Genomic DNA, 25688 nt, shown 5'->3' with positions numbered 1-25688 from the left:
TCCTCTCTTTCAGCTTTCAGTCGTCTCTTTTCTTTTCTTTTCCCTTTTTAACTCATCTCCTCCTGTGCAGATTCTGCTTTTGTTTCTGCTTTTGTCATCATAGCGAGGTCTTTTAGTGTTACTAACGTCAGACATTAATAATCCACAATGCTTGTTGTAGCTGCAGCTCAGTAGGAACTTGCAACCTGGATGATGCTGAACTGCTACTGACTTGGTGACTAGGAGATTGCACGGTGTGATACAGGCCAAAACACTAAATCAAAACATAAAACATGATTTGCATGCTCCATTCTGGCTGTACTATTCACCATTCGATTAGTATATTTCAAATGAACATGATACCTTAGTGTCTGGTGACTTGTCGTACATTTCCTACATATAGCTCCTTTAAAGTTTAATTTTTTACTTTTACAGCCTCAAATCTACAAATGACCTTCTAGCTTGTTGTTGATAATCTTGAACATACACTTTGAGTTTTACTACCTCAGAAGAAACTCCTCCCTAATATTAAGACAAATAATTAAAAGGATAGTTCACCCAAAATTCAAATTTCACTCATTATCTCCTCCCCCTCATGTGGACTAAGGGCTGGGAGAAGTTTCAGAGTCCTCCGTGGCTTCTCTGAGTTACAGGGGGTCTCGGCGTAGCAGTGCATGTCCATATAACGGTTGCAAATGGATACCAACTGTCTTCGTAACAAAAAGACACACCAAAAAACATCCAAATACCTCCATGCTGCTCGTATGTAATGTCCCTCTTGTATTGAAGCCCCGAAATGCGAAATTGCCCCGAAAAAAATTTAATAAGTCTATATTTCAAGCTTGTTTGTAGCGGAAGCTTCTCTTCCTGGTCCGTCCAAATCTCACGCGAGCACTATGGAGGTATTTGGATGTTTTTTGGTGTGTCTTTTTGTTACGAAGAAAAGTGGTATCCATTTGCAACCGTTGTAACTCAGAGAAGCCACGGAGGACTCTGAAACTTCTCCCAGCCCTTAGTCGACATGAGGGGGAGGAGATAATGAGTGAAATTTCAATTTTGAGTGAACTATCCCTTTAAGCACAGATACAATAAACTTCCCATCATGCACACAGAATAAATCCACAGTGTGGTATCTTTACTTGAAGCGGCGTTTCCCTCCGTCTCGGTGTCTGACGTCCTGAGCTGCTCGATGCTGATGTCCAGGACGTCGTCGTCGTTGTTCTCTTCCTCCTCGATCGTCCTCAGCTTGTCCGGCTCCTCCTCCTCCACCTCCTCCGTTTCCTTTCTGCTTCGTCCTCGTCTCGTCGACGCAGGTTGTTTCTTCTTCTCGTCCTCGGACGACGACGTGGTCGGGACCAGGGCCGCGGTTTTCTTCGCCCTGGTTTGTCTCGTCTTGGGAGGAGCTTTTTTCTCTGCAGGTGGATCCACTGCTGCTGCTGTTGTTGTTGTTGTTGTTGTTTTAGTTGTTTTAGTTCTCCTCGTGGTCGGCTGCTTTTTAGCCACCTGGGTTTTCTCTTTTGTCTCCGACTCAGAGTCGCTCTCATCGCTGAACTCCACCTGTGTTAAAAAAACGTAAAAAAAATATATATATATATCATATAATTTCATAACCATGTTTCTTTAAAGATGAACTCTCCAAGTCTGGTCTCTCCTCCTCTGTGTCTCTAACCCTCCTCTCCTCCATGTGCATTTTTTGTTTCTTTTATTTTTTATTTTTTGTCATTTACTTTTTATTGGTTTTGACTTTACATGTTTTTTGTTTCTTTTAAACACCGGTGAAACTTAGAAGGGACAGCTTAAAGAATCTGGAATCTGTCATTACAGGTGGCAGCCCATCATAAATTACAATAAAGGACATGCAAATATTTGCTTTGCAAGTTGATTCACAGTGTACGCCCCTAAATGTTCTGCTTGCACTGCTTAAAAAAAAGGGATAATTCAAGGCAAATTGTCCCATTGCCATAATCCCTATAGTCATAGCAGTAGGTTCGTTACCTTTAATTGTCGTTGCAAGCTATTTTTAGAACGGCGGAGCAGAGCCGTGAGCTGCTCAGAGCTACGCTACGGAGGCTCATTATGGGATTTCTTGGTTTCCCTCATCATCAAACTCATCAAATACACAATCCAACAACTCCACAACGCTCTGGTGGACAAGTTGTGAGCTGCACATTCACCACGCTATGAGATAATAACACAACGTTACCACACAGAGTTGTTTTAGAGGGAAATACAGAGACTGTTGATGAAAAACTGTCCCTGAAGGCAACGTGCATCAGCGGTTTTGCATGAATTTCCCTCTAAAACAACTCTGTGTGGTAACGTTGTGTTATTATCTCATAGCGTGGTGAATGTGCAGCTCACAACTTGTCCACCAGAGCGTTGTGGAGTTGTTGGATTGTGTATTTGATGAGTTTGATGATGAAGGAAACCAAGAAATCCCATAATGAGCCTCCGTAACGTAGCTCTGAGCAGCTCACGGCTCTGCTCCGCCGTTCTAAAAACAGCTTGCACTGACAATTAAAGGTAACGAACCTACTGCTATGACTATAGGGATTATGGCAATGGGCCAATTTGCCAAAATGTTGAACTATCCCTTTAAGTCTGGGTGTTTAACTAAGGTAAAAATGTAGCATAGTTCCTCTTTAAATAATAAAACCTGCATGTGATGAGATTTGTACCTTGAAACGTGATTTCTTGGTGCGTCTCGGAGCGGCGGGAACAGCTTGAGTTTTCTCCTGAACCGGCGACAGCTCCTCGTACACACGAAACTCGAGTTTGGACGCCGTCTTCTGTGATTTCTGCCCCGACGCCGGAGCTTTAACCCTCAGCTTCTGAACGGGAGTGAACGCCAGAGTCGGCACCACGGTGTTGAAGTCGAAGGAGCCGAGGTCTTTGGGTTTCGACTTCACGGCGACCGGCGTCATGGGAACCGGTCTCTTCGCTCTGGAGGAGCTCGTCGCTTCAGTCTTGGGTTTGACGGCTTTGACCTTCTTCGGCTCCTTTGTTTTGTCGGGAACGTCCGTGTTTTTACCCGAGTCTTTAGACTTTTTAACCACAGACGACGACGAAGAAGGAGCCGACTTCTGCTCCGATTTCACATCTTTCCCGCCTTTTGGTGCGGTCCAGGTCCAGACGTTGGAGAAGAGCTCCTCCGGGTTGCAGCCCTGTGGGAGAAAAAATAGATTTTCACATCAATTTTTTTTTTTTTTTTTCAAAAAATCTATTTTTTTTTTCAAAAATGCACATTGCACAATATTTTAAAAAATTAAAAAAATAAAAAATAAATAAATAAAAAAAAAAAACGATTTTATTTTCTAAATAATTATTTTTTTCAGATTTTTTTTTCTTTCTAAAAAAAAAAATCGACTTTTGAAAAAAAAAAAAAAAAGAAGAAAATCGATTTCAAGATTTGTTTTTCTAAAAATTAAAAAAAAAAAAAAAAATCATTTTTCGATTCGATTTTAAGATTTTTTTTCTTTCTTTGGAATTAAAAAAAAAAAAAAAAAAAAGCATTTATTTTCAAAAAAAAAAAATTATAAAAAAAAGGCTTTTTTTAAAAAATATTGTACAATGTGCTTCAAGTCACAACTTACAACTTTGTAGCGTTCCAGGCAACCCACTCGTGTTTTTCCGACCTGTTTTACCGGTGAAAGTCACTATAACGGCCACTCGTAACTTCTGACCTGTGAACTCGTACCAGATCGAACTGGTACGAGTTCACAGGTCAGAAAAACAAGAGTTACGAGTTGCCTTGAACGCACCATAACAGTCCTCGTCCCTACGTCACCACATTCAGGCGCGTCCCTTGGCTGCACACACAGAGAGGACTGCCCCTTTATGCCGTTCTCTCTCGTCATTGGATAAAAATTGTAGGATACAAGGAAAGTTTTCTCCTGGGCTCAGAGCAGAGCAGAGGGACTGACAGACCCGTGTTTCAGACCAAACACTCTATAGAAGTGATTGCTGTCGGAAGATACAACTATTTAAGACTTATATTAACACAAAAATATCGCTTACTTCTGCTTTAAGTTCACTTTATAATGGAGTATGTTCATTTATAGGCTCCTACAGTATTTGTGTGCAGATAAATGTTAAAATGTAGCAGTTTACCTCAGTCTAGATCTCATTTTGTCAGAAAGGTTTCAGATGTCTGTTTTTTCTATACTCTTTTATGCAGTCCAGGCTTTTGAAAAGAGAGTAAACATATACTATATTGCTGCTGAATGAATCTTAAAAACTGACTGAAATATGGTTCCTGGAATAGTCTGTAGACAATCATAATCATTCAACTGTTTCACTGCTGTTAAAAATGCTAAAACTAAAAATCGAGAAAACCAGCAATATCGTAGAATCGCAATTTAAATCGAATCGGCATCCAAAAAAAAAAATCGTACAAGAATTGAATCGGCCCTACCTGTTTTGCGGCCAAGGTGATCAGCGACGCGACGGCTTTAGTGGCCATGAGTCCTGCTCTCACCGGCCTCAACACCGGCGACGGAGACGAATCGACAAACGCCAAACCGGCTTCTAGGACTTTCCACACGCCGCCGCCGCAGACCTTGCTGAGCCGCGGCTCGAGCCCGGTCAGCGCCATGGAGAGGTAAACACGGCCGACCAGGTCCTGCATCAGCGAGGGCTTAGACATCGGGGAGGAGGAGGAGGAAGAGAAAGAGGAGGAGGAGGAGGAAGAGGAGGAGGAAGAGAGTTTATCGGAGCCACATGGAGGGAAGAGTTTCGTCAGTTTGGCGCCGAGCTTGGCCGTGACGCTCTTACAGCGAGCCAACGCCGCCGACCGAAGCTTCGGTGCGACCTTGGCGTCGTCGTGGGGGTGGAGCTGCAGCTGCAGGACGAGGTCGGCCTGCGCGGCGGCCCAGCGGGCGGTGGCGCGGCCCAGACACGGCTCGGAGCAGCAGGGGCAGGGACAGTCGGCGGCGTGCGCCAGCGAGGAGAGCCAGCGCTGCGGCCGCGGCTTCAGAGGCGGCGAGCAGCTCGGGTCCGAGGCCGAGGCCACGACGCCGCCGGGCTCTGAGGTGATCCACCGGGTGCTGAGGACGTCCTGCAGCTCGTCGTCCACGCCGCGGAGAGGAGACTGGGACCGCTGAGCCGGACGACCTTTCCTCGGTTTGATTTTCACTCCTGGTTTCTGCACCTGGTCGGAAAAATCTGAAAAAAAAAAGACAAAAAAGAAAATCTGATATGAAGCTCAAGAATCACGACAGATATTATTAAATATTTACAGTTTTTCTCAAACTCAGTTGCCTGAACCCACTGATTGAATCAGTCACTCTTTTGACAAAACCATGAACACTTTTCATAGACACACAACTCACCAACACATTTTCATTGTGATGCACCTGTGTTGCATAATGCTGAGCACAGGTGGCAAAAGTCAAACACAACTAAAGCACAAGTTGAACACAACAACTCAAAATTAATCACACTTGTGGCTAATGATGTGAGGGAACATATATACTATATATGATCCAGTTCAGGATGAAGTCCTGTGGCCTGATCCAGTACAGAGAAATGATGCTGTGGCTGAGTGATGCACTTCTCATTTCTATATTTTTGTACTTTATTTTTACTGTATGTAGGCCTACTGCATACAAGTGCTAAATGCACAAGATTTCTGTTTTTTGTACTTGTTTTTTTTTTTACACTATGTACAAGTGCTAAATGCACAGGTGTTTTGTTTTGCAACATGCATTTATGGAGGGAGAGGAGGAGGAGAGGAAGAGGAGAAGATGAGAGACGACAGGGTGAAGGAAGAGAGGATGAGGGAGGGAGGGATGAACTGGGAAGAAAAAAGAAGAAGGAATGAAAAGGGGATGAAATGGATGTGGGGAGGGAGAGAGGAGGGTGAAAGAAAGGGAAGTATAGAAGTGCTAAATGCACAGGTTTTTTGTTTTGCAACATGTATTTAACTACAGTGAATGATAAACATTTATTTCTACAGCTTCATGTCCTGAGCGTTGTGTTTTCTATTTGTCTATGTTGTGTTTAGTGGCTGCTCAGTAGTGTTTTTAATTTTGATTGAGTCAGTTTGAGCACCAGATTGAACTGTTTTGAGGTGAAAGTTTGGTTTTGCAAGAAGAGTCTGAGGTTTTGTACAATTGGGGTTTGTGTTCACAGTTTAGAGAAAAGGAGAGCAGCTTTCCAGAAATGTGTCTTAGCAATCGAGAAAAACTGATATATTTCAAACTGGGGATGAGAGATCTGCATGAAAACTTCAAAACACACAAACACAAAACAGAAATTTTAACACAATTTACAGAAAATTACAATTCAGTTGACTTATAATAATAAACATAAAACATGAACAGACAGTATCATCGCTACACAACTTCACTGAAGGTCACAGATGTTCTGTGAATCGTTTGCTGTGTTTTTAAGGTAGATGTAGGTACTTTATTAATCCCTCAGGGGGAAATTTCAATGTCACAGCCCAAAATACATTTAAAATACACAAAAAAACAATATAAATACATTAAAAAAGGACAGACACGTACCTGTGCAGAGCTCCAGCAGGTTTCTGACTTTGTCTAAATCGATTCTACTCTCCTCTCTCTCCCCCTGCATCAGCTCCAGCTCGGCTTTCATCACCAGCAGCTCAGCACATCTAAAAAAAAAAGTAAAGAGAATAAAGAGTAAGTTAAAAGGTATAAAGAAAAAGATGAAACTCCATTAAGAAAACTAACCACAGATTGATCTTGTACAGTGTTTATATTCAGCTGCATCCTGGGACAGTTTAAGTTCATTTTAAGTTGAGCAATGACTGAATGAGCATGTGGTAAAATAATAAATTCAGGTAGTACAGCACTTTAAAGTTACACCTGTACAATTCAACTGTAAATACACTTTTGAACCCTTTTAAATACAAAAACCAGTAAATCACAAAAACAGCAAATCAATAAACAGTCTATAATAAATTGTAAAAAAAATTTCATAAAATCTAAATTTGCTCGACAATGAAGTGTAACTCAGCAGGTGAGCATTTTAATTAGTAAGTAAAATAAAAGTACACTTTCTACATACTGCACATTTAAATTATATCAACTTCTCCCAGTTAAATCTACAGATTCTGTAAATATGCTTAGAGATTGTGTACTGTAAGTAACTTTCACAGTTCGTCTTCACTATTTTTTACATCTTCACCCACTAACGAGTGTGTGTGAGAGAGGAAGAAAAGCTCTGAATCTCTTGGGGAGAAGTCGTTTGGCGCCACCTGCTGGTTTGCATGTAGAAATGTCTTTAATGGTCTTTTTCAGCCTTTTGTGTGTCTGCGTTGTGTGTGTGTGTGTGTGTGTGTGTGTGTGTGTGTGTGTGTACGTACTGGCTGAGCGCCTGCAGCTTGATGGCCAGTTTCAGCGCCTCCAGACACTGAAGTCTGGCGTCGTTAACGGCTCCACAGCTGCTCCGGACAGAAACCATCTTCATGGAGCAGCTCAGCAGCTCAGAGAGCAGCTGCCACTTCAGCACCAGGTTTCCTCCTGCAAGAGAACAAGAAGAAGAAGGAGATAAATGACAGAGGAAGATATAAAAACATGCAAGTGAGGGATTTTCAGGTTGTTGTTTTTTTTAAGAAGCGAGTACAGGGTTCCTACAGCTTAAGCCAACTTAAATTTAAGACTTTTTAAGACGTTTTTAAAAGCCACTTGAAATTAAATTTCACAATAAACACAAATGCAAAAACCTCACCACATCTATTACATAGGGTTAGGGACAATTTTACCCACTTTCCTATGTGGTCCAAGGTAAAGTGACTGCTACATGAATGATTGGGGGGGGGGGGGGAACTGATTTGGGAGCTGGTGGCGGTGAGAGATTTAGCATTGACGGCCGCCACTAACTTCTCTATGTGAGAATGTTACCAATTATTTTGAGATTTGAGACTAATTATAATCATAAAATCCCACTTACCAAGTGTTAACATTTTTAAGACTTTTGAAAAATTGATTTAAGACATTTTAATGCCAATTAAGGCCTTGTTTTTAGATTAATGAATTCAATGCCTTTTAAGACTTTTTAAGGATCCGTAAGAACACTGGAGTAAGACGTTGTTGTACCTTGGTCGATGAAGCGAATGTCAGAGCTGCTGCTGCTGCTGCTGCTGCTGGTCCCGTACAGGCCTTTCCCCACCAACGTGACCATCAGGCTGCAGAGAAGCTTCAGACTCTCATACAGAGCCGAGTCCGGGCTGGAGAAACCTGAAACACACAAACACACAGCCACACGATGAGATTTAAATACTTAATAATAAAATAATTAAAGCCATGTTGATATATTGCAGCTCTGGAAAAAATGAAGAGACCACTTCAAAATGATGAGTGTCTCTGGTTTTTACTATTTATAAGTTTGTGTTTGAGTAAAATGAACATTTCTGTTTAATTTGATAAACTATTGATAAACTGAAATTAAAATATTGTCATTTAGAGAGTTTATTGGCAGAAAATAGGTCACAAACTAGTCAAAATAACCAAAAATATTAAGTCTCTTGAGACCTTGAATAATAATGCAAAGAAAACATGTTTATATTCTTTCCTAAACGACACAACATAAATATTTTAACAGGAAGAGTTAATAAATCAGTTTTGATGGGATAATGTCAATGTTTAATCAGCTGTGTTTTTTATAATCTCCCTATGAAATCAGATGTGGTTCAGGTGATCGACCACCTCATCAGTGTCTCATTAAAGGACAATTCAGGGCAAATTCAACATTCAACAACATTTTAGGTCTAAAAGAAGTAGAACGAGTTGTGTTTGTGTTGGTGTTTAAACTGGAATGAAACGAGTGCAGTACATGTTAGAGATGCTTTTTAAGAAACATTTGTGAAAGTGGTCTCTTTATTTTTTGTGGTGCAGCAGCAGCTTCTTCTCACCGTGCTGCGTGATGCGGCTGCGTTGGGCCTGAGGCAGAGCGGCCGTGTCCAGAGTCAGGAAGCAGCTGCAGCTCTGCAGCACCTGCGCTCGCAGCAGGTACCAGCTCTTCGACTGACGCTGCTCGTTCACTTCTTTAAGCACCAGACACAGGTAGGACACGCCCTGACTCACCTGCAACGGCCACAGAGGAGAGGAGAAAGGAGAGGAGAGATTTAATGAAGGAGAAGGAGAGGAAATCATCCTGTTCCAGAAAAAATATATATGATATATGATAGGGGTGTGACGAACGAACATTCAGCTCACGAGACGAGACTTTAAGAAAACTACGATGACAAAATATATGACTGGACCAACAGACTTTTATTTAACCGAGTTGCACATGCATTTTGAAATGTTTTTTATTATAACTCTTTACATGCATGATGTAAGCATGAGCTTTTAATAAACTAAACCCCTAATATATGAGAAATGAAGTTACCGTATTTCGTCAGATAGTGACCTTTATTTACCTCAAAATCCCAGAGTTAATAGGCCCTTATTGGAGGCAGAGAGGCCTTTATTTATAATTCCCTCTGTTTTATAAGTATATTTCCTCATATTTTAATATGGGGCCACCTGATTTCCTGTTTTCCTTCCATTCGCTCTGTTAATTTTTACACATTAGTGACTGTATGCAACAACAAGCTCATTGTTCAGGAGTTTTTTTTTTTTAAAGATTTTTAGTTTTTCCCGGCCTGTTTCTAGGGTCGTCCTTTATTTGTCCGTGTAAACAAACCTGGCCATTATAATTGACCTGGTTCTTAACTGAATACCGGCTAATAACTGAGGAAATGCGAGATATAGATAGAGCTGTATCATTATGGAATGACCTACCTCCATATCTCCGCTGTAGCAGGCACAACAAATCAGTCTTTAAAAAGGAGAATTTATTCAACTTTATTTAAAAATGTAAATTGATAACAGTATTGGAAGGGAACTGTTTTAGTAACTTTTTGTTGATGTAATTTATTTTATTGTTTTGTGTGATTTTTTGTTTGTTTTGTTACATTGGATTAATTTCTGCCTTGTAGGTTTTTATATGTATATTGCATATATTTAATATGGATCTCAGGAAGATCAGATGAACGCTACGGCATCAGTTAATGGGAATCCGTTATAAAAATACATTTTAAAAACTGGTATGTGTGTAAAGGTTGTGTACCTGTCCTGTGCTGTAACAGTACTGAGCCTTCAGCAGCACAGCGAGCATGGAGAGGGAAGACGGTCCGTCACTGGTGGAATCAGCAGCGAGATGTTCTTCTGCTTGTTCCAACTGGACCTAAAAAACAGGAACAATTAAAGAACAATTACGTGTATAATCAAAAAATGTGGCAGATAAATTCTAGTTTTCTTATTGGTATGAATGAATGAAGAATCGTTACCAAAGCCAGATCAGCAGCACCGAGCTCCAGAAGGAGGCTGGCTGACTGACAGAGAGCGCTGGCACAACCGTGGGCGTCACCGAGGAGATGTGAAAGTCCGACAGCGAGTTGGTAAGCTTCCAACGCCTTCAGAGGCTGCAACAGCAAATACGGAGGTTTGGAATTCATTTTTAGAAGCAAAAGAGATCACCTAGGATCATGCATCTAATCTGGTAAATAAACTAAGACAAAAAATAGTTTTTTTCTACAGAAACAAATCGTCCTTTCCTTTTCACTGCAGGAAGAAACTTATTGAAGCAACTTTTATGTCAGTTTTAGACTATGGAGACGTCTTATACAGACATGCATCAGCTACAACTTTACATCCACTTCAGCCCTGAGGTTTATTACTGGCAACAGCTACAACACTCATCACTGTGACCTGTATTCCCTCACTATCTACTGTAACAGGCGTGATCGACACTGGATTTTATTTATTTTTAAAGCTCTCACTGGCCTCTTACCATCTTATATTAACTCACTAGTATCTTTTATCAATAGGATCATTTAAAACCATAAGTACATCTTATTTTACCTCCAACTGCTCGACTGCTTTTAACTACACTTATGTCTCAATTTATCCTTGTCACCTTTAACTTCCGGTATTCTGTTATGCTTTTGTGTGTTTCAAATGTTTTGTTTTCTGTCCTTATATGTTTTGTGTTTAATCTCGGCTATATTGTATGTAATGAGGTTACTCCTCAATATACTTTATCTCCGAGTTTAAATAAAGGTTATGAAATGAAATGAAATGTTTGCCTTCATCTTCTTCTCTTCTTACCTTCCCCATGAGTCTGAAGAGAGCTGCAGCCAGAGCGACAGAGCTGCAGGTCTGTTTGTGGTTCCTGACCGAGGGCAGAGTCTGAGTCTTCAGGAGAGCAGACCACTCGTCCAGCGCTCGCTCCAAAGGTTTGCACAACTCTTAAAAATAGATAAAATATTGTTTTATAAGTGAACACAGAGCCAGCAAGTGATGAGTGTTTAGGACAACTTATATACACAGCACTGTGCAAAAGTTTAAGGCACTGTAATTAAAGTGAAGATGTTTTCTAAAGTTCAGTTGACGGTAGAAACCTGAATCAGATCATAATATTTTAATTTTTAAATAATTCTGTGTTGCAGGACTCAGTCTTCTTCTCGTCAATTAAAATAGTTCTTTTGGACACTGGCTGTAATTTTTGGGTCGTTGTCATGCTGCAGGATAGTGGAGAAGAATCTAAACATTTGAGAGTCTAAAAACGTTTACACAGTCCTGTATGTATCATTACATGAACCTTAAACAAGGTGTAAAATTAACTTTTTACCTCATCAGCCATTGGCTAGTGACCTCCAAAAATTTACCAACCAAATATATTTTTCACTGGCCAAATGAAAAAATCATGCCTTGTTTGACTAAAAGTAATTGCCTTACGTTTTTTGTATAAAAATCCAACTTAAGCCACATTTAAAAAGCTGCACATCCTGGCAGCTGAGAATATTACTGTCGGGTTTTGTCCCTCCTCTTTGAAATATAAAAAGAAGCTGAAAATCACAGGACATGTCGGTTCTGTCCTGAAATGTGTGTTTCTCTTCTGTAACAGATTCTACATCTCGGAGGCGACGTCTTTCCACATACGGGCTTCCTTCACCTTTTAGACAGGGCAGAGCTTCGTGGGAACAGGAGAGACACAACCTGAGGGAGCAGGTCTGTGGAGCTGTGCGAATGTGTGGCCATCAGTGGGTTGATATACAATACCTACATCATTATTATTTACATGTTTAACAATTTGCATTTAGTACAGCTCAGCTCATATTCAGAGTATGGTGATATTTGTCTGTGTGTTTTCTGATAAGGAAAGGTTGGTTTATTGTTTGAAAAATGTAGTGTTATCTAGCAGTATGCAGTGTCTAACTCCGACCAGCAGAGGGCGCTTTCGCTACACTGTGTGTTCAGGGACAAGGGAAGTCTCGCGTGAATACGTTCAGAGAACGAGAACACACACTTGAGTGTGAAGTTACTGTGTGTGGCGAACTCTGATGATAAAATCCATATTTTTAAGACTTCCAAATCAAATGTGTAGTGGAGGGCAACTTCATTCTGTACCACGCTACGCGCTACCACGCTGTACACGCGGCACGGTTGGGTTGTGAGTGCGGTTCAGAGGCGGTTTATAAGATGGACAGAACAGAACCCTGACAGTTCGCATCGGGGTTTTGCTAGCCAGAGAAATAAACTCTGTGGCAAAGGAATTGCAGTTCAACATTTTCAATCGGCCACTGGCGGGTGTGTGTTTTTGTTTTACATGCCAAACTCATTTTTAACCCGCCATTGGCTGTTGGCGAGTGTTAATCTTTACACCCTGACCTTAAAGCAGTACTAAAGAACTTTCAGTTTTGGTTGAGTTTGGCGGCGCCTGTGGACCAAAGCGGTAGTGTTTTGCCTGAAGGAAGACTCCATTTCCCATGAACACTAGCGTGAAGCCCTGTAAATATCCTGCATTAAAATGAACAGAAGACATCAAAACTAAGTTTCTGTTTCCAGTGGATCATTTCAAAGTGAAAACACAAACATAATCCATTGCTAAAGTGCCGTTTTGCCTGTTCCCTCCTTGTTGTGACTCGCAAAAGTGAAAGTGAAAGTAAAGTGAGAGCAGGGTTCCTACCATGCTCCTCAAAGCTGCTTAGTGCCAGAGAAAGAGATACAGACCCCCTCAGACCATGACAGAGGTGTCATTCAACTTGTTGTAAGTCGATGTACCATCACCAAAGTTATGAAAATATTTTATGAAGGTTGAAAAGTTCCTTAGTGTTGGTTTAAATATAAAGGATAATATGAGTGAAGAGTCTCCTACTGTTCTCTGCAGCCAGGTTGAAGTGCAGGCCTTCGTAGACCTGGATGTTGTCCTGCGTCTTCTGCTTGTCTTCATAATCAAAGTCATTGGTTCCTATGGGGTTGGACACACGTCGAGTCTGTTCACGCAGCTCTCGCAGCTTCTTGTCCTTCTCAATGCCCTGAACACAAACACAAACATCATAACAGTGGTGTTTATTATTTATCAATGCATCATCCACCTTGATGATTAAACTACTTAATAGGCTGAGAAAAAAAATGACATTGTTGAAATGACTTTGGACTGAGAGGAAACTCACGTCCTGCAGGTTCTTCTCTAGAGTGCAGATGTAGAGCCACAGTAAAGCATGAGCCTTGTCGTCCTTCAGTCTGTGAGCGTTGTCCGCCGTCTCGGCTTCTTCTTCCAGCAGCCGCAAAGCTTCATGGGTAAAATCGACGGCCGAGCTGTAGAGTTGCAGAGAAACATAATGAAGAATATTCAACAAAACTATGGTTTAGCGAAGTTTCTTTCTCTTGCTCACTCAGTTTTTCATTTGTTTCTCACATGTTTGCATATGAACCAACATGTCAGATTGGATATTCACAACAAAAAGTGTATTTACCAGTCGGTCTGTTCACTGAAATCCTGGAAACACACAACTTGGGCCATCTCGCAGAGGTAGACAGCTCGTAGGTGAGTGTGTGAGCTGTCCTCGTGGCAGATGTCCAGCAGGTCGCAGAGTGTGTTGTAACGCTCCTGAGCCGTGTCTCCGGCCACCTCCTTGTAGGCGTGCAGCTCCTCCTCCAGCAGACGGAGCATCACGGCTTCGTCGGGAACGTCGGGGCCAAAACCGTCACGCAGAGTTCTGTTCCAGGACGACAACATAGTTTATCGTTTAACCCTTCATTCAAGAGTCTATGGTTATTTTCTTCTGTATTTCTGTCTCTTTGTGTATTAATGTTTGTAAAACTGCAGTCCTGTGATGCACAATCAAGTTTTAACATCCTTTTTTTTTCCCATGACAACCTGAGTTTTCAGAATATTAACACTGTTAGTGGTGTCATATGAATGTAGAAAAAGCTAGTATATGATCCGAAAAAGAAAGGAAAATAAAAATGGAAAATAAATTCCAAAAATATCTGAAAGACAGAGAAAATGTGTATAAACTTCTTTTTAGACACTGTATAACTGTTCTTTGAGGTATCGGGATTAGGGGAAAAAGAATAAGGGCTCTAACTATAATACAAAATATATTATGCTCCTTTAGCCTGCTATGAAAACAGTGTGTGTCTGCAATGAGGCAGAGACACAGCATACGGTAGGTCCATTGGCTGCACAGGCTTTTTTGTTTCCTGCAGCGAACAAACTTTCTCCTTCCATGTGATATGATCCCATGTCTCGGTCTTAGCTTGCATAAAAGCATAAATAGAAATCTATTCAATATTTATTACATTTACGGCTGATTTTCAGGTAGTTGCGCCCATACAAGGAAACAGAGCAAACATCTTGATGTGAATGAACTCGCTTTGGCCCATGCTGTGACAACACATGCGTTTGCTATTGAACCCTGGATTTTAAGACTGGATTACTCGATATATATAGCTCTGGAAAAAATAAAGAGACCACTGCTCCAAAATGTTGTTAATAAATCAGCTTCTCTACATGTGGCAGCCATCGATTCCAGTGTCTATTGAACTCCAACACAAGCACCTCACTCTACTTAGCTGGTCACCTGAACCAAATCATATTTAATGAGGAAGAAAGATTATAAATACATTTTAAAAACATTTTAAAAACACTGCTGCGATTAAAAATTGGGATTATACCACCAATGTTGATTTCTAAACTCTTCCTAAATTTAAAAAGTAGTGTTGTGTTGTTTTAAAATGAATATGAACATGTTTTCTTTGCATTATTATTCAAGGTCTGAAAACACCAGAATTTTTTTGTTATTTTGACCTGTTGCCATTTTCTGCAAATAAATAAATGCTGTAAATGACAATATTTTTATTTCCAATTTGGGAGAAATGTTGTCAGTAGTTTATAGAATGAAACAATAGTGTTGATTTTACTCAAACACATAGCTATGAATAGTAAAACCAGAGGAACTGATCATTTTGGGAGTGGTCTCTTCATTTTTTCCAGAGATGCATGCATATATTTTTACGTCACTACCCTTTGGCATTCTGGAGATATCCTCGATGAAGTAGAGCATAACCTGCGCCGACTTCAGAGAGTTAAATAAAAACAACAACTCAAAAGAACCTCAGCGACGCAGCCAACAGAAGATCTTGGTTTAAACACATCCAGGCAGATTTATTGTGAGACCTCAGTAGTTTTTTTTTGTCGGTACCTGAGTCGGATGTCGTCCTCAGCGTTTCGCGCTGCATCGGTCTTTGTCTTCACCCACAGAGACACTGGTTCAGACAGATGTGTGGACATTTTGTCCCCCAGAGCTTTCAGCCACAGAATCACCCAGTCCAGCGCCCGGGACAGCTGACCTGCACGGCGAGAGGTCTGCACCGCCAGCGTGAAGGGTCTGTTCAGCTGGGAGAGGACGACAGAAACAAGACAGGAAGTTCATTTCCACTACGACTCTCCAGGTTTGTTTTAGGTTAAAGGGATAGTTCACCCAAAATTCAAATTTCAGAGTCCTCCGTGGCTTCTCTGAGTTACAGCGGGGCTCCGTGCAGCACTGCATGTCCATATGACGGTTGAGAACGGAGCTCACTTTTCTTAGTCCAAAAAGACACACCAAAAAACATCCAAATACCTCCATAGTGCTCGTCTGTAATGTCCCTCTTGTATTGAAGCCCCAACATGAGAAATTGTTCCGAAAAAAATTAAATAAGTCTATGTTTTAAGCTTGTTTGTAGCGGAAGCTCCCAGCACTGCTCTTCCTGGTCAGTCCAAATCTCGCGAGATTTGGACTGACACCCAGTTCACGGCTCCTCAAATCGCGCGAGATTCCGGCAGAGCAACACTGGGAGCTTCCACTACAAAAAAGCTTAAAACATAGACTTTTTTCTTTTTTTTTCGGAACAATTTCTCATGTCGGGGCTCCGATACAAGAGGGACATTACAGACGAGCTGTGTGGAGGTATTTGGATGTTTTTTGGTGTGTCTTTTTGGACGAAGAAAAGTGAGCTCCGTTCTGAACCGTCATATGGACATGCAGTGCTGCACCGAGCCCTGCTGTAACTCAGAGAAGCCACGGAGGACTCTGAAACTTCTCCCAGCCCTTAGTCCACATGAGGGGGAGGAGATAATGAGTGAAATTTGAATTTAAGGCCACTCTATGACAAATACTGAAGCTCTTACTCTATCAACGGAGAGCGAAGCCGGACATTTCTTGCACAGATCCCTGCAGACGATCTCCACCAGGGTGAAGGCCTGGTCGTAGAGACGGCGGTTGTACAACCCACAGGCCAAGTTGCTCACGGCAACGACTACAAGACACACAGTCGACAACACAGAGAAAAAGAAAAAGTTATATTAATATTACAACATTCATGTCTATATCTGAGAGAGCAGGTTGGAAACACTCGCATTAATAAAGTAGAGCAGTGATTCCCAACCAGTAGGGAAGGTGGAAACATTTATTAGTTTATTCCCAGGGTGAAAAGTAAATATTCCCATTCATTTCATAATAATCCCATCACTAAAATGGTACCATATGTTACATAAATGTCTTATAATAACAGATGTTTATGATAATATTTTCAAATTTCCAGTCAACTTTTAACATTGATCATAAGGCCTTATGGAATCCCACCTTATAAATGCTACTGCTCCATTAATGAATCTGTTACCTACAGGGCCCTGCCATCAGTCAATGGTCAGGGTCACAAAAAAACATGCTTGGGCACCGGTGGCCCAGCGATGGGCCGCGGATGGGCCGCCGGTGCCACCCTACCACCGGGCTTAACAAGTTTTCTGGGGGAAACCCTGCAACATATAACAGGACCAGACGTGGCGTTGTTTCCTCTTTTCACCTACAGCTCCACTCTCTCTTACTTACACTAACTACTGTTATTGTTGAGGCCAGAGAATTGTGGGATTTGTAGTTTTTGACCAATCCCAGGTTGTGCTCTTTCTGTTTTTGTGATTTTCCTGTATTTTTTTTTTTAGGGGCAAATGCAAGTGAAATGCTCGCCCATGGTGGGCATAAGAACATTTAAGACCTGTCTAAAATTATTTAAGACTTGAACACAATAATTCAACAAATTTAAGACATTTTAAGGCCTAAAATTTAGATTTTCAAATTTTAGACTTTTTAAGACCCCGCGGATACCCTGTTATTTCATATAAAAGTTTAAGTGCATACATATTTTATGATGCTGTGTATTTCAGGTGTAGGTTAATACACACACCTCAGGAGGCCTGTCATTGATTGGTTAAAACAAGGTAATCAGTAGATGGGAATTAACGTCAGATTTAGTCACGGATCACCTTCAAACTCTCCTTGTCATGATATTTGAATTAATTATACATCAACACCAGCATCTATAAAAACCTGATGATTTTTATTCATTTTTACAAATATTTTGAAGGCAGACAGATTCTTATTTAGGTATTCAGTCAAGACAAAAACATGTAATATGGACCCCCTCGAAACTGAGAAGGCACATCTCAGGGGGCTATCCTGTAAAATAAAGTCAATAAAGTCAATGTTGGGAACCACTGAAGTAGAATTTAATCACCTGCTTTGATGAGGAGACTTTCAGAGGGGAGTTTGTGCAGCTCAGTCATCATCTGTCCAGCTGAGGCCTGGCAGAACAGCAGCACTCGGTCCAGGGCCTCGCTGTTCTCCAGCTAAACACCACAAACCACAAATCACAGCGACACCATGAGACCGAGAACGTTTAGAGCTGTGGAAACTAGGGCTGACTCGAATATCATATTTTGATAATCGAAGCTTCGCGCCGGACATAAAATCGATTTTAATCGAAGATTCGGCGGCCGGCGGGGTGTGCAATCGTAACGTCTGACGGGGGGTGCGTGAGCAGAAATAATGAAAGTAATGGCAAACAACCACTGCATATCTCCAAAATCAGGCAGGTTTCCAGGATGCCAAGTAGCCGACTCACTTTAATGTAACAATTGCCGAACCGGTGTCAAAAAGGGAAAAAGGAGGAAAAAAAAAATCAATCACGGACTTTCATGATCGATTACCATGGCAAATTTTTTGGGTCAGCCCTAGTGGAAATAGTCTACTTGCCAACAATGAGTACCCGGAAATGTTGAGTACCCCAAAGTTTTATGTTAGAAATATGTAGTATGGGTCCCCAGTATTCAGAAACTGCTGGATGCTAATTTATATATATTGGGCAATTAGCACAATTTACATAATTAGCATAAATTAGCATATTTTGCCTATATGGGCAATATTTCAACAAAATTGACTTGGCTGATCTGGGCAATATTGGAGTGGTTTTAGGGGTTATTGATGATGCTGAATCCATTTCTGACATTTTCAAAATTCAAAATGGCTGTCTAAACCGGAAGGGACCAGATTGAAATCCATCAAAATCGGCCCACTGGCGGTTTAAATCTGGTCACTACCGGTTTTGACAGCCATTTTGAAATTTTAAAATGTCAGAAATGGATTCAGCATCATCAATAGCCCCTAAAACCACTCCAATATTGCCCAGATCAGCCAAGTCAATTTTGTTGAAATATTGCCCATATAGGCAAAATATGCTAATTTATGCTAATTATGTCAATTGTGCTAATTGCCCAATATATATAAATTAGCATCCGGCAGTTTCTGAATACTGGGGACCCATACTATATATTTCTAACATAAAACTTTGGGGTACTCAACATTTCCGGGTTCACAATGGGGCACTATGGGCTGGCAAGTAGACTAAAACGTGTCGCATCTGTCAGTTTAGCACCATCATCAGCAGATGTTACAGATGTTTCCTCACCTGTGATGCCAGCATGCTCTCATACGCAAACACGAAGCCCTGGTAGAAACTGAAACAGAGAGTCTGCTGCAGTCTGCTGCCTTCAGCCGGACACGTTGTTGAACTCTAGAGAGACAAGAAGCCACACATCAGCATCAGGATATTATATGTACACACACACACATTGAATCGCGAGGCCAGTTAAAGGGATAGTTCACCCAAAATTCCAATTTCATTTCTCATGATCTCCTCCCCCTCATGTGGACTAAGGGCTGGGAGAAGTTTCAGAGTCCTCCGTGGCTTCTCTGAGTTACAGGGGGTCTCGGCGTAGCAGTGCATGTCCATATAACGGTTGCAAATGGATACCAACTGTCTTCGTAACAAAAAGACACACCAAAAAACATCCAGATACCTCCATGCTGCTCGTATGTAATGTCCGTCTTGTATTGAAGACCCGAAATGCGAAATTGTTCCCAAAAAAATTAAATAAGTCTATATTTCAAGTTTGTTTTGTAGCGGGAGCATTTCGGGGCATTTGACGAACCGGGAAGAGGAACTTCGAGAAGCTTCCGCTACAAAACAAACTTGAAATATAGACTTTCACATTTCGGGGCTTCAATACAAGAGGGACATTACATACGAGCAGCATGGAGGTATCTGGATGTTTTTTGGTGTGTCTTTTTGTTACCAAGACAGTTGGTATCCATTTGCAACCGTCATATGGACATGCACTGCTACGCCGAGACCCCCTGTAACTCAGAGAAGCCACGGAGGACTCTGAAACTTCTCCCAGCCCTTAGTCCACATGAGGGGGAGGAGATAATGAGTGAAATTTCAATCTTGGGTGAACTATCCCTTTTAAACTCAGCCATAACACACACATGAACGTACTATGTACACACACACACAGAAAACTTTCCTCCACTCACCTTCTTCAGTGTTTTTAACATCCTCTCCTGCTGCTCCTCCAGGAAGGAGAACCAGGCCAGGAGGCTCGGAGCCGTTAACCCCTTGTTGTGTCCGTTCTCCACCGCCCAGGCCACCAGCGAGCATCCCTCCAGGACGGCGTGCGCCTCGCGGTCCCTCAGGTCGCCAGGCAACGCCCGCAGCGCTCTGGCGCTCTCTGTCAGAGCCCGAGCGCTCTCCTCCTCCTCCTCCCCACCGGCCTTCAGCGCTGCGTGGACTTTTACTGCACACTTCCCGAGCGACAGAGCTGCACACGGACGGTCGGAGCGCCGCCTGACCCTGAGCTCGCTCTCCGTTTCACTCAGGAAGGTCGAGGCGAGGTCGTAGCGTCCGGCTTTACACAGCAGCTTCACCACAATCAGCAGCATCTCAGACATCACAAACACACGCTGCTCTGACCCGTCGCCACCACCGCCGTTCTCCTCCTTCTCTCTGCTGATTCTGCTGAAAAGCAAGCGCACCTCCTGGAGAAGGAAGGAAGCATCCTCGGTGGTGACGCTTCCACAGCCGCTCTCAAACTCAGCGACGGCGTCTTCTGTGTAAACCAGAGCCTTGGAGACGGGGGGGGGAGCCGTCGTGGTGTTTTCTGTGCCCAGCAGGAGGAGGAAGCTCAGCGCCTGCATCTGGCAGCTGAATTTGACCCGAGGACTCAGAAGTTTCTTGTCTTTGGCGGCAGATACTCCGGTCCAGAGCACGGAGAAGCAGCTCCGCACGAGGACGTCGTAGTCCGACTCCTCAGCCTGTGAACCAGACAGAAGCCACATTTACATCTGCATTTTTACTACAAATCTGATTACAGGATAAATACATACAGGAATCTTGAAGTTAATTTTAAAACCTTTTTAAGACTTTTTCAAGACCTTCTCAATATTTTTCAACACCTCACCGCCACTTCAAGCTGTAACCATTTACATCAGTTTTATTTTGTGATAACGACTATAGACCACTATGATACAACAGAATTCACAATAGGCTAGGATAAAAAAAATAAATAAAAAAAACAATCTTCTTTTCTATGTACCGGTTCATCTTTGTTTAAAACTTTATCTATTTTCTTTTATTTGCTCTTGCTTTTAACTCTGTTTTTAGTGTTTTTATTCTGTTTTATGCTTCTTTTTTAATGTTTTGTCTTTATGTAAAGCACATTGAGTTGCCTTGGTATGAAATGCGCTATATAAATAAAGATGCCTTGCTTTTTAATAAAATGAATAAATTCACACATTTTCACAATGTTTTTTAGGACTCAAACCCTTGGACAGCTAATTCAGAAAAAATACCTTCAAAAAGTAAGACTTTATAAAGTCGTGAAAATACTTTTTTATACTTTTTTCAGGGTCTTAATTTTCCCAAAATCACCTTTTAATACTTTTCAAGACCCCACGGATACCCTGGATTATAATCATTCTGACATGGACGCGAAATAAAGTGATTAAAACATGCATGTAAATCAAGCAATTAATCTGAATAAATTCACTGTGACATGTGCAGTAAAGTGTTGTTTTATTCGGATCGGTATTTATTCCTATTTACAGTATCTCACAAAAAAGTGACTACACCCCTCACATGTGAGGGGTGTAGTTCTTTGAGATACTGTAATTCCGATTATTTGTGTCCGTGTAAACTTAATATTACTGACATTAATCAAACAATTATGCAGTGTGTATGTCAAAAGTGAGTCATACCTGTTGTGCTGCAGTAAGCCTGCTGTAAAGTAACCCGGCCAGATAGCTGCACGGACTGTGAGCTTCCAGGGAGCTCAGCTTCTTGACGATGTGGAAGAGGATCTTCTCCATGTACATGGGACTGCTCTGAGGAACGAGCGCCGCAGAGACGTCATAGCCACGGAGGCAAAGCTCCACCAGCTTCACCAGCTGAGCGACGTGGTCGGAGGGAAGAGATCCGACTCCCAGCTGATGGTTACAGGCTCGGATGACTCTGTCACACAGCGTGCGACCCTGAAGGCCCGGACGACTCTGCACATAATCCTGCAAAAAACGTAAAACCACATTACGGTTAGTCAGTCATTTGGCAGCAGATGCTTTTATCCAGAAAGATTCAGTGCAGTAGGAATCTTAGTTTAATAAAATGTGGCTTGAGTCAAATCTCCTCTCAAGGACAATAAAGTTAATCTGATTCTGAATCATAACTCATCATGATCACCTAATGCACCTAATTAAAATCTATTGATATTTACAGGTAAACAAACAGTTCAAAGTACATAAATACCAGTGTCTAGACAGACCAGTGACTTACGACAATCAGCTGCAGCTCAGAGTAGCATCTTTTTTCTGAGGTGATTAAACAGATTAAAACCAACATTTTCCCTTCCAATAACAATGCTTATAATGCTAATGCTAATAATAATAATCATATCACTCTTTTTAAAGCACACCTCTTATGATTTGAAGTTTGCAACAACTGTACATATAGAGATTGCCAAGACACGTGACCAACTGGGCGGCAACGTCATCAGAAACGCAAAGGATTGTGGGTATCTTTGGCCAATTTCCCCCGATCTACATAGCGCTGGACACGGGACGATTGATACACAGCGATTTCCTCGAAAACCACACAAGCTTGAACCGTCAGATTTTGTCACTATGTTCAGCACTCAACACCGACCAATCCTGGGAAAGCTTGTGAAATTACGTCACGCCATTCAAAAGTTATTAGCGCGAACCTGTTTTTGACTACGGAAAGTAAAATGTTAGGTGCTGTAGTTTTTTTGTGATCAAAAGTTGTATTGTGTGTTTCATGCAATAATAATATGACCTAACAACAGATGAATTCGTACATAAACAGGTCCTAAACTATGCAATGTCATAGTTTTGAAGTTTAGAGGCAAAACAGGTTGAAGTGTCAGTAGTCTCTGCAGGGACGATTGATACAGCTGTTTCAAATGTCCCTCACGCCACCGTGCGTAGTGATTGTGGTCACATTGCGCGATCAATATCTGTATATAAATCACCAAATTAATACCCTAACTGTTTTGCAATGAACAACAACCGATTTTAATGAACAACATGTATTTTTAATAAACACCACATATTTTTAATGTTCGTGTTTATGACGTGAATCAACAGATATTCAGCAAAGTGAGGGGAAAATGCCGAGGGTAAAATGACAATATGTTCAACTGTGTATCCATAAACATGACTCAGGACAGGGAAATAAGTAAATGAAATGAAAATGCAGTTGTCCAACAACTCGTACAAAAGAAGAAAGGCGAGTTTAATCGAAATGCGGATCTTGACAATTACGCACGGGACAAAAATATTTATTTGACCTATTTATATTGTGAGAAATTATGTGACATTTTGGCAATAACTAGTACACTAGTATGTTGTCTGATATGCTGCATAAAAACGAGAGTAATGTCAGTAGTTTCTGTTTAAAACATGCTGTTTCAACCGTCCCTCCTCTGTGTCTCAAACGACCCGCATAGGTGGGGCGTTTGAGACAAATGTCAACTTACGTTCAAAGTTATAAAACAGCGCGATCATCCAACATATGTGTTAAATTACACTTGTAATTAAGAGAATACACATGTGAGTTGTTAATCACATGATAAAAATGTTTGTGTACATAACGTCATCTTTGAAAAAGACGTCTAAATGAAAAGTGTATCAATCGACCCGGCGCTCCCCTAAATAATAACAAAAGTACAATAAAAAAACAGAATTAACTGGCACAATGCAGCGGGCAAAGGGAAACAACAAAGAACCATACCGCCTAAAACTAAATTTTAACCCAAAGAAACGATACGAGGACAAAATAAAGACAATCAAAGGGCTGGATCCCTATGAACATAAGGTGTGGTCCGCTGACATTAACCTGCTGCCCAACTTTCCATGCTGGTAAACAAAAAAACGAAAGTCCATTGCGGATCTTTTTGCCCTGTCTATCGTGCGAACGACTGTTGCAATTCACAACACAGCAGGTTGACGGCATCTTCAAACCAGAGCAGTAGATATTTGAAACTGGCGTTCTTGCCTCCACAAATTCAAAGTCTGGCGCGTTTGTTTGTGCCATAGATTCCCACAATGCTTTGCGTTCCCCGCCGGGAATACGTCATGATGACGACACGCTGGCAATCTCTATTGCATAGACACTGAAGAAAATGTGAAAGAATATATTATATATATATATATATATATATATATATATATATATATATATATATATATATATATATATATATATATATATATATATGGGTGAGGAGATTTAAAGAAAAACCCGAAAAATAGAATTCACAACCTGTTAAAGGTCTTTCCATCTTGTTCTTGCTTGTAGCCTAACTGGGACATTTTGGATAACTTTTATAATGGTCAAAGTATTCCAATGCTAAATGTAACAGTTGGTCTTCAAATGGAGGACAAAATTACAGAGTTTGGGAACAATAATTCAATAATTTTGGCAAAATACTTAATACATAAATGTCGTTTTAAACCACCCCAATATTTGCTGCATACAAGCTCCCAAAAGCATCATTTTGTGTCATGACTCAGTCTCTTCTTTGCAAATTGTATTGTTTGGAAGTTATGACGTGTGCCTTTTTGATTGTAAAATAAAGAATTTGATAACAACTGTAAAAGGTTATCAATTAATAGCACGGGTTTGAGCTACTTCCCAATCACGTACAGGTTTTTTTTTTAGACAGGTGATACCATGGTAACCTCCTTTACTTTCACTGTTTACCTGTAACGTTAATAATCTAACTTATAGTAAAAATGAACGTTGTGCTAACTAACCTCTAGTTCTTGTAGTAAACACTCGGTCTCTTCCACAGACGCAGTCCGCTTTATGTACTCTTCCACCTTCAGACACTTCATGTCGGCAGCTGTAGAACAAACACATTAGTTAGTAGTTAAATGTTTTATTTTAGTTTAAAGTTTCAAGCTTCTGCTTCTGCTTCTTCCAGTCGGTTAGCCGTTAGCTAACGTTAGCGCCACAACATGTCACTGCTCAACTAACTAACGACAACAATTTCCCCCCTAAAAATAGAATAACGTGACTCACCGTAGTAAAGTCTTTATGTCGAGCTGGTAAAACCTAGATCTAACATACTTTTAAATAAGTTTTCGGCTGCTGATGAACGTCAGTAAAGTGACATTAGATTAAAAAACATTCAAATCGGCAACAACTATCATGGAAAAATGCTCGCGCACTGTTTTTGAACGGCGCTCGCTGACCAATCAGAGAGCACATCCGGTTTTACTCGCACCATAAATGGGCCTCTTCCTCTTCGTTGGGTTTTCACGGAAGTTGACATCCGGTGGGAATGAGCCGTGACCGCCACGTTTTCAACGTATTCATTACAATGGTAGTTACAGTAATCGTTGCTTTAAAAATAAATAAAGAAAAAGAAATATGAAAGAAAAAGAAAAAAAATCTAATCTAATAATACAAAATAAAAAATATATTATAATATACTGCTCTGGAAAAAATTAAGAGACCACTCCCAAAATTATCAGTTTCTCTGGTTTTACTATTTATAGGTATGTGTTCAAATTCAATTAAAAAATGTTTGTTTTATTCTATCAACTACCGACGCCATTTCTCCCAAATTTAAAATAAAAATATTGTCATTTAGAGCTTTTATTGGCTGAAAATGACTAAACTAGTCTAAATAACAAAAACTATTTTATTCATATTCAAGGTCTTTTCAGACCTTGA

The 25688-nt window shown here is 40.9% G+C and overlaps 1 protein-coding gene across 1 annotated transcript in view; it reads right to left on the bottom strand.

The window, feature by feature from the left end:
- LOC310985545 (separin-like) overlaps positions 1–24844 on the bottom strand; it is a gene marked incomplete at its 5' end in the record, with an annotated part of 44431 nt that extends 19587 nt beyond the window's left edge. The window contains 21 exons of the mRNA XM_083971160.1: positions 1119–1536; positions 2658–3143; positions 4394–4642; positions 4685–5142; positions 6489–6598; positions 7313–7469; positions 8046–8186; positions 8861–9032; positions 10063–10179; positions 10283–10417; positions 11103–11242; positions 13153–13312; positions 13451–13595; positions 13754–13996; positions 15485–15678; positions 16453–16580; positions 17835–17946; positions 19065–19166; positions 19973–20749; positions 21692–21994; positions 24764–24844. Of these exons, the coding sequence (XP_083827286.1) occupies positions 1119–1536; positions 2658–3143; positions 4394–4642; positions 4685–5142; positions 6489–6598; positions 7313–7469; positions 8046–8186; positions 8861–9032; positions 10063–10179; positions 10283–10417; positions 11103–11242; positions 13153–13312; positions 13451–13595; positions 13754–13996; positions 15485–15678; positions 16453–16580; positions 17835–17946; positions 19065–19166; positions 19973–20749; positions 21692–21994; positions 24764–24844 (4828 nt within the window). The remainder of the gene's footprint in view (positions 1–1118; positions 1537–2657; positions 3144–4393; positions 4643–4684; positions 5143–6488; positions 6599–7312; positions 7470–8045; positions 8187–8860; positions 9033–10062; positions 10180–10282; positions 10418–11102; positions 11243–13152; positions 13313–13450; positions 13596–13753; positions 13997–15484; positions 15679–16452; positions 16581–17834; positions 17947–19064; positions 19167–19972; positions 20750–21691; positions 21995–24763) is intronic.
- Between the last annotated feature and the right edge of the window lie 844 nt (positions 24845–25688).

This window comes from Trachurus trachurus, assembly GCF_905171665.1.
Source record: "Trachurus trachurus genome assembly, chromosome: 5".
In the NCBI taxonomy this organism is placed as follows: Eukaryota; Metazoa; Chordata; class Actinopteri; order Carangiformes; family Carangidae; genus Trachurus; species Trachurus trachurus.
This window is presented reverse-complemented; position numbering and strand designations above follow the sequence as displayed.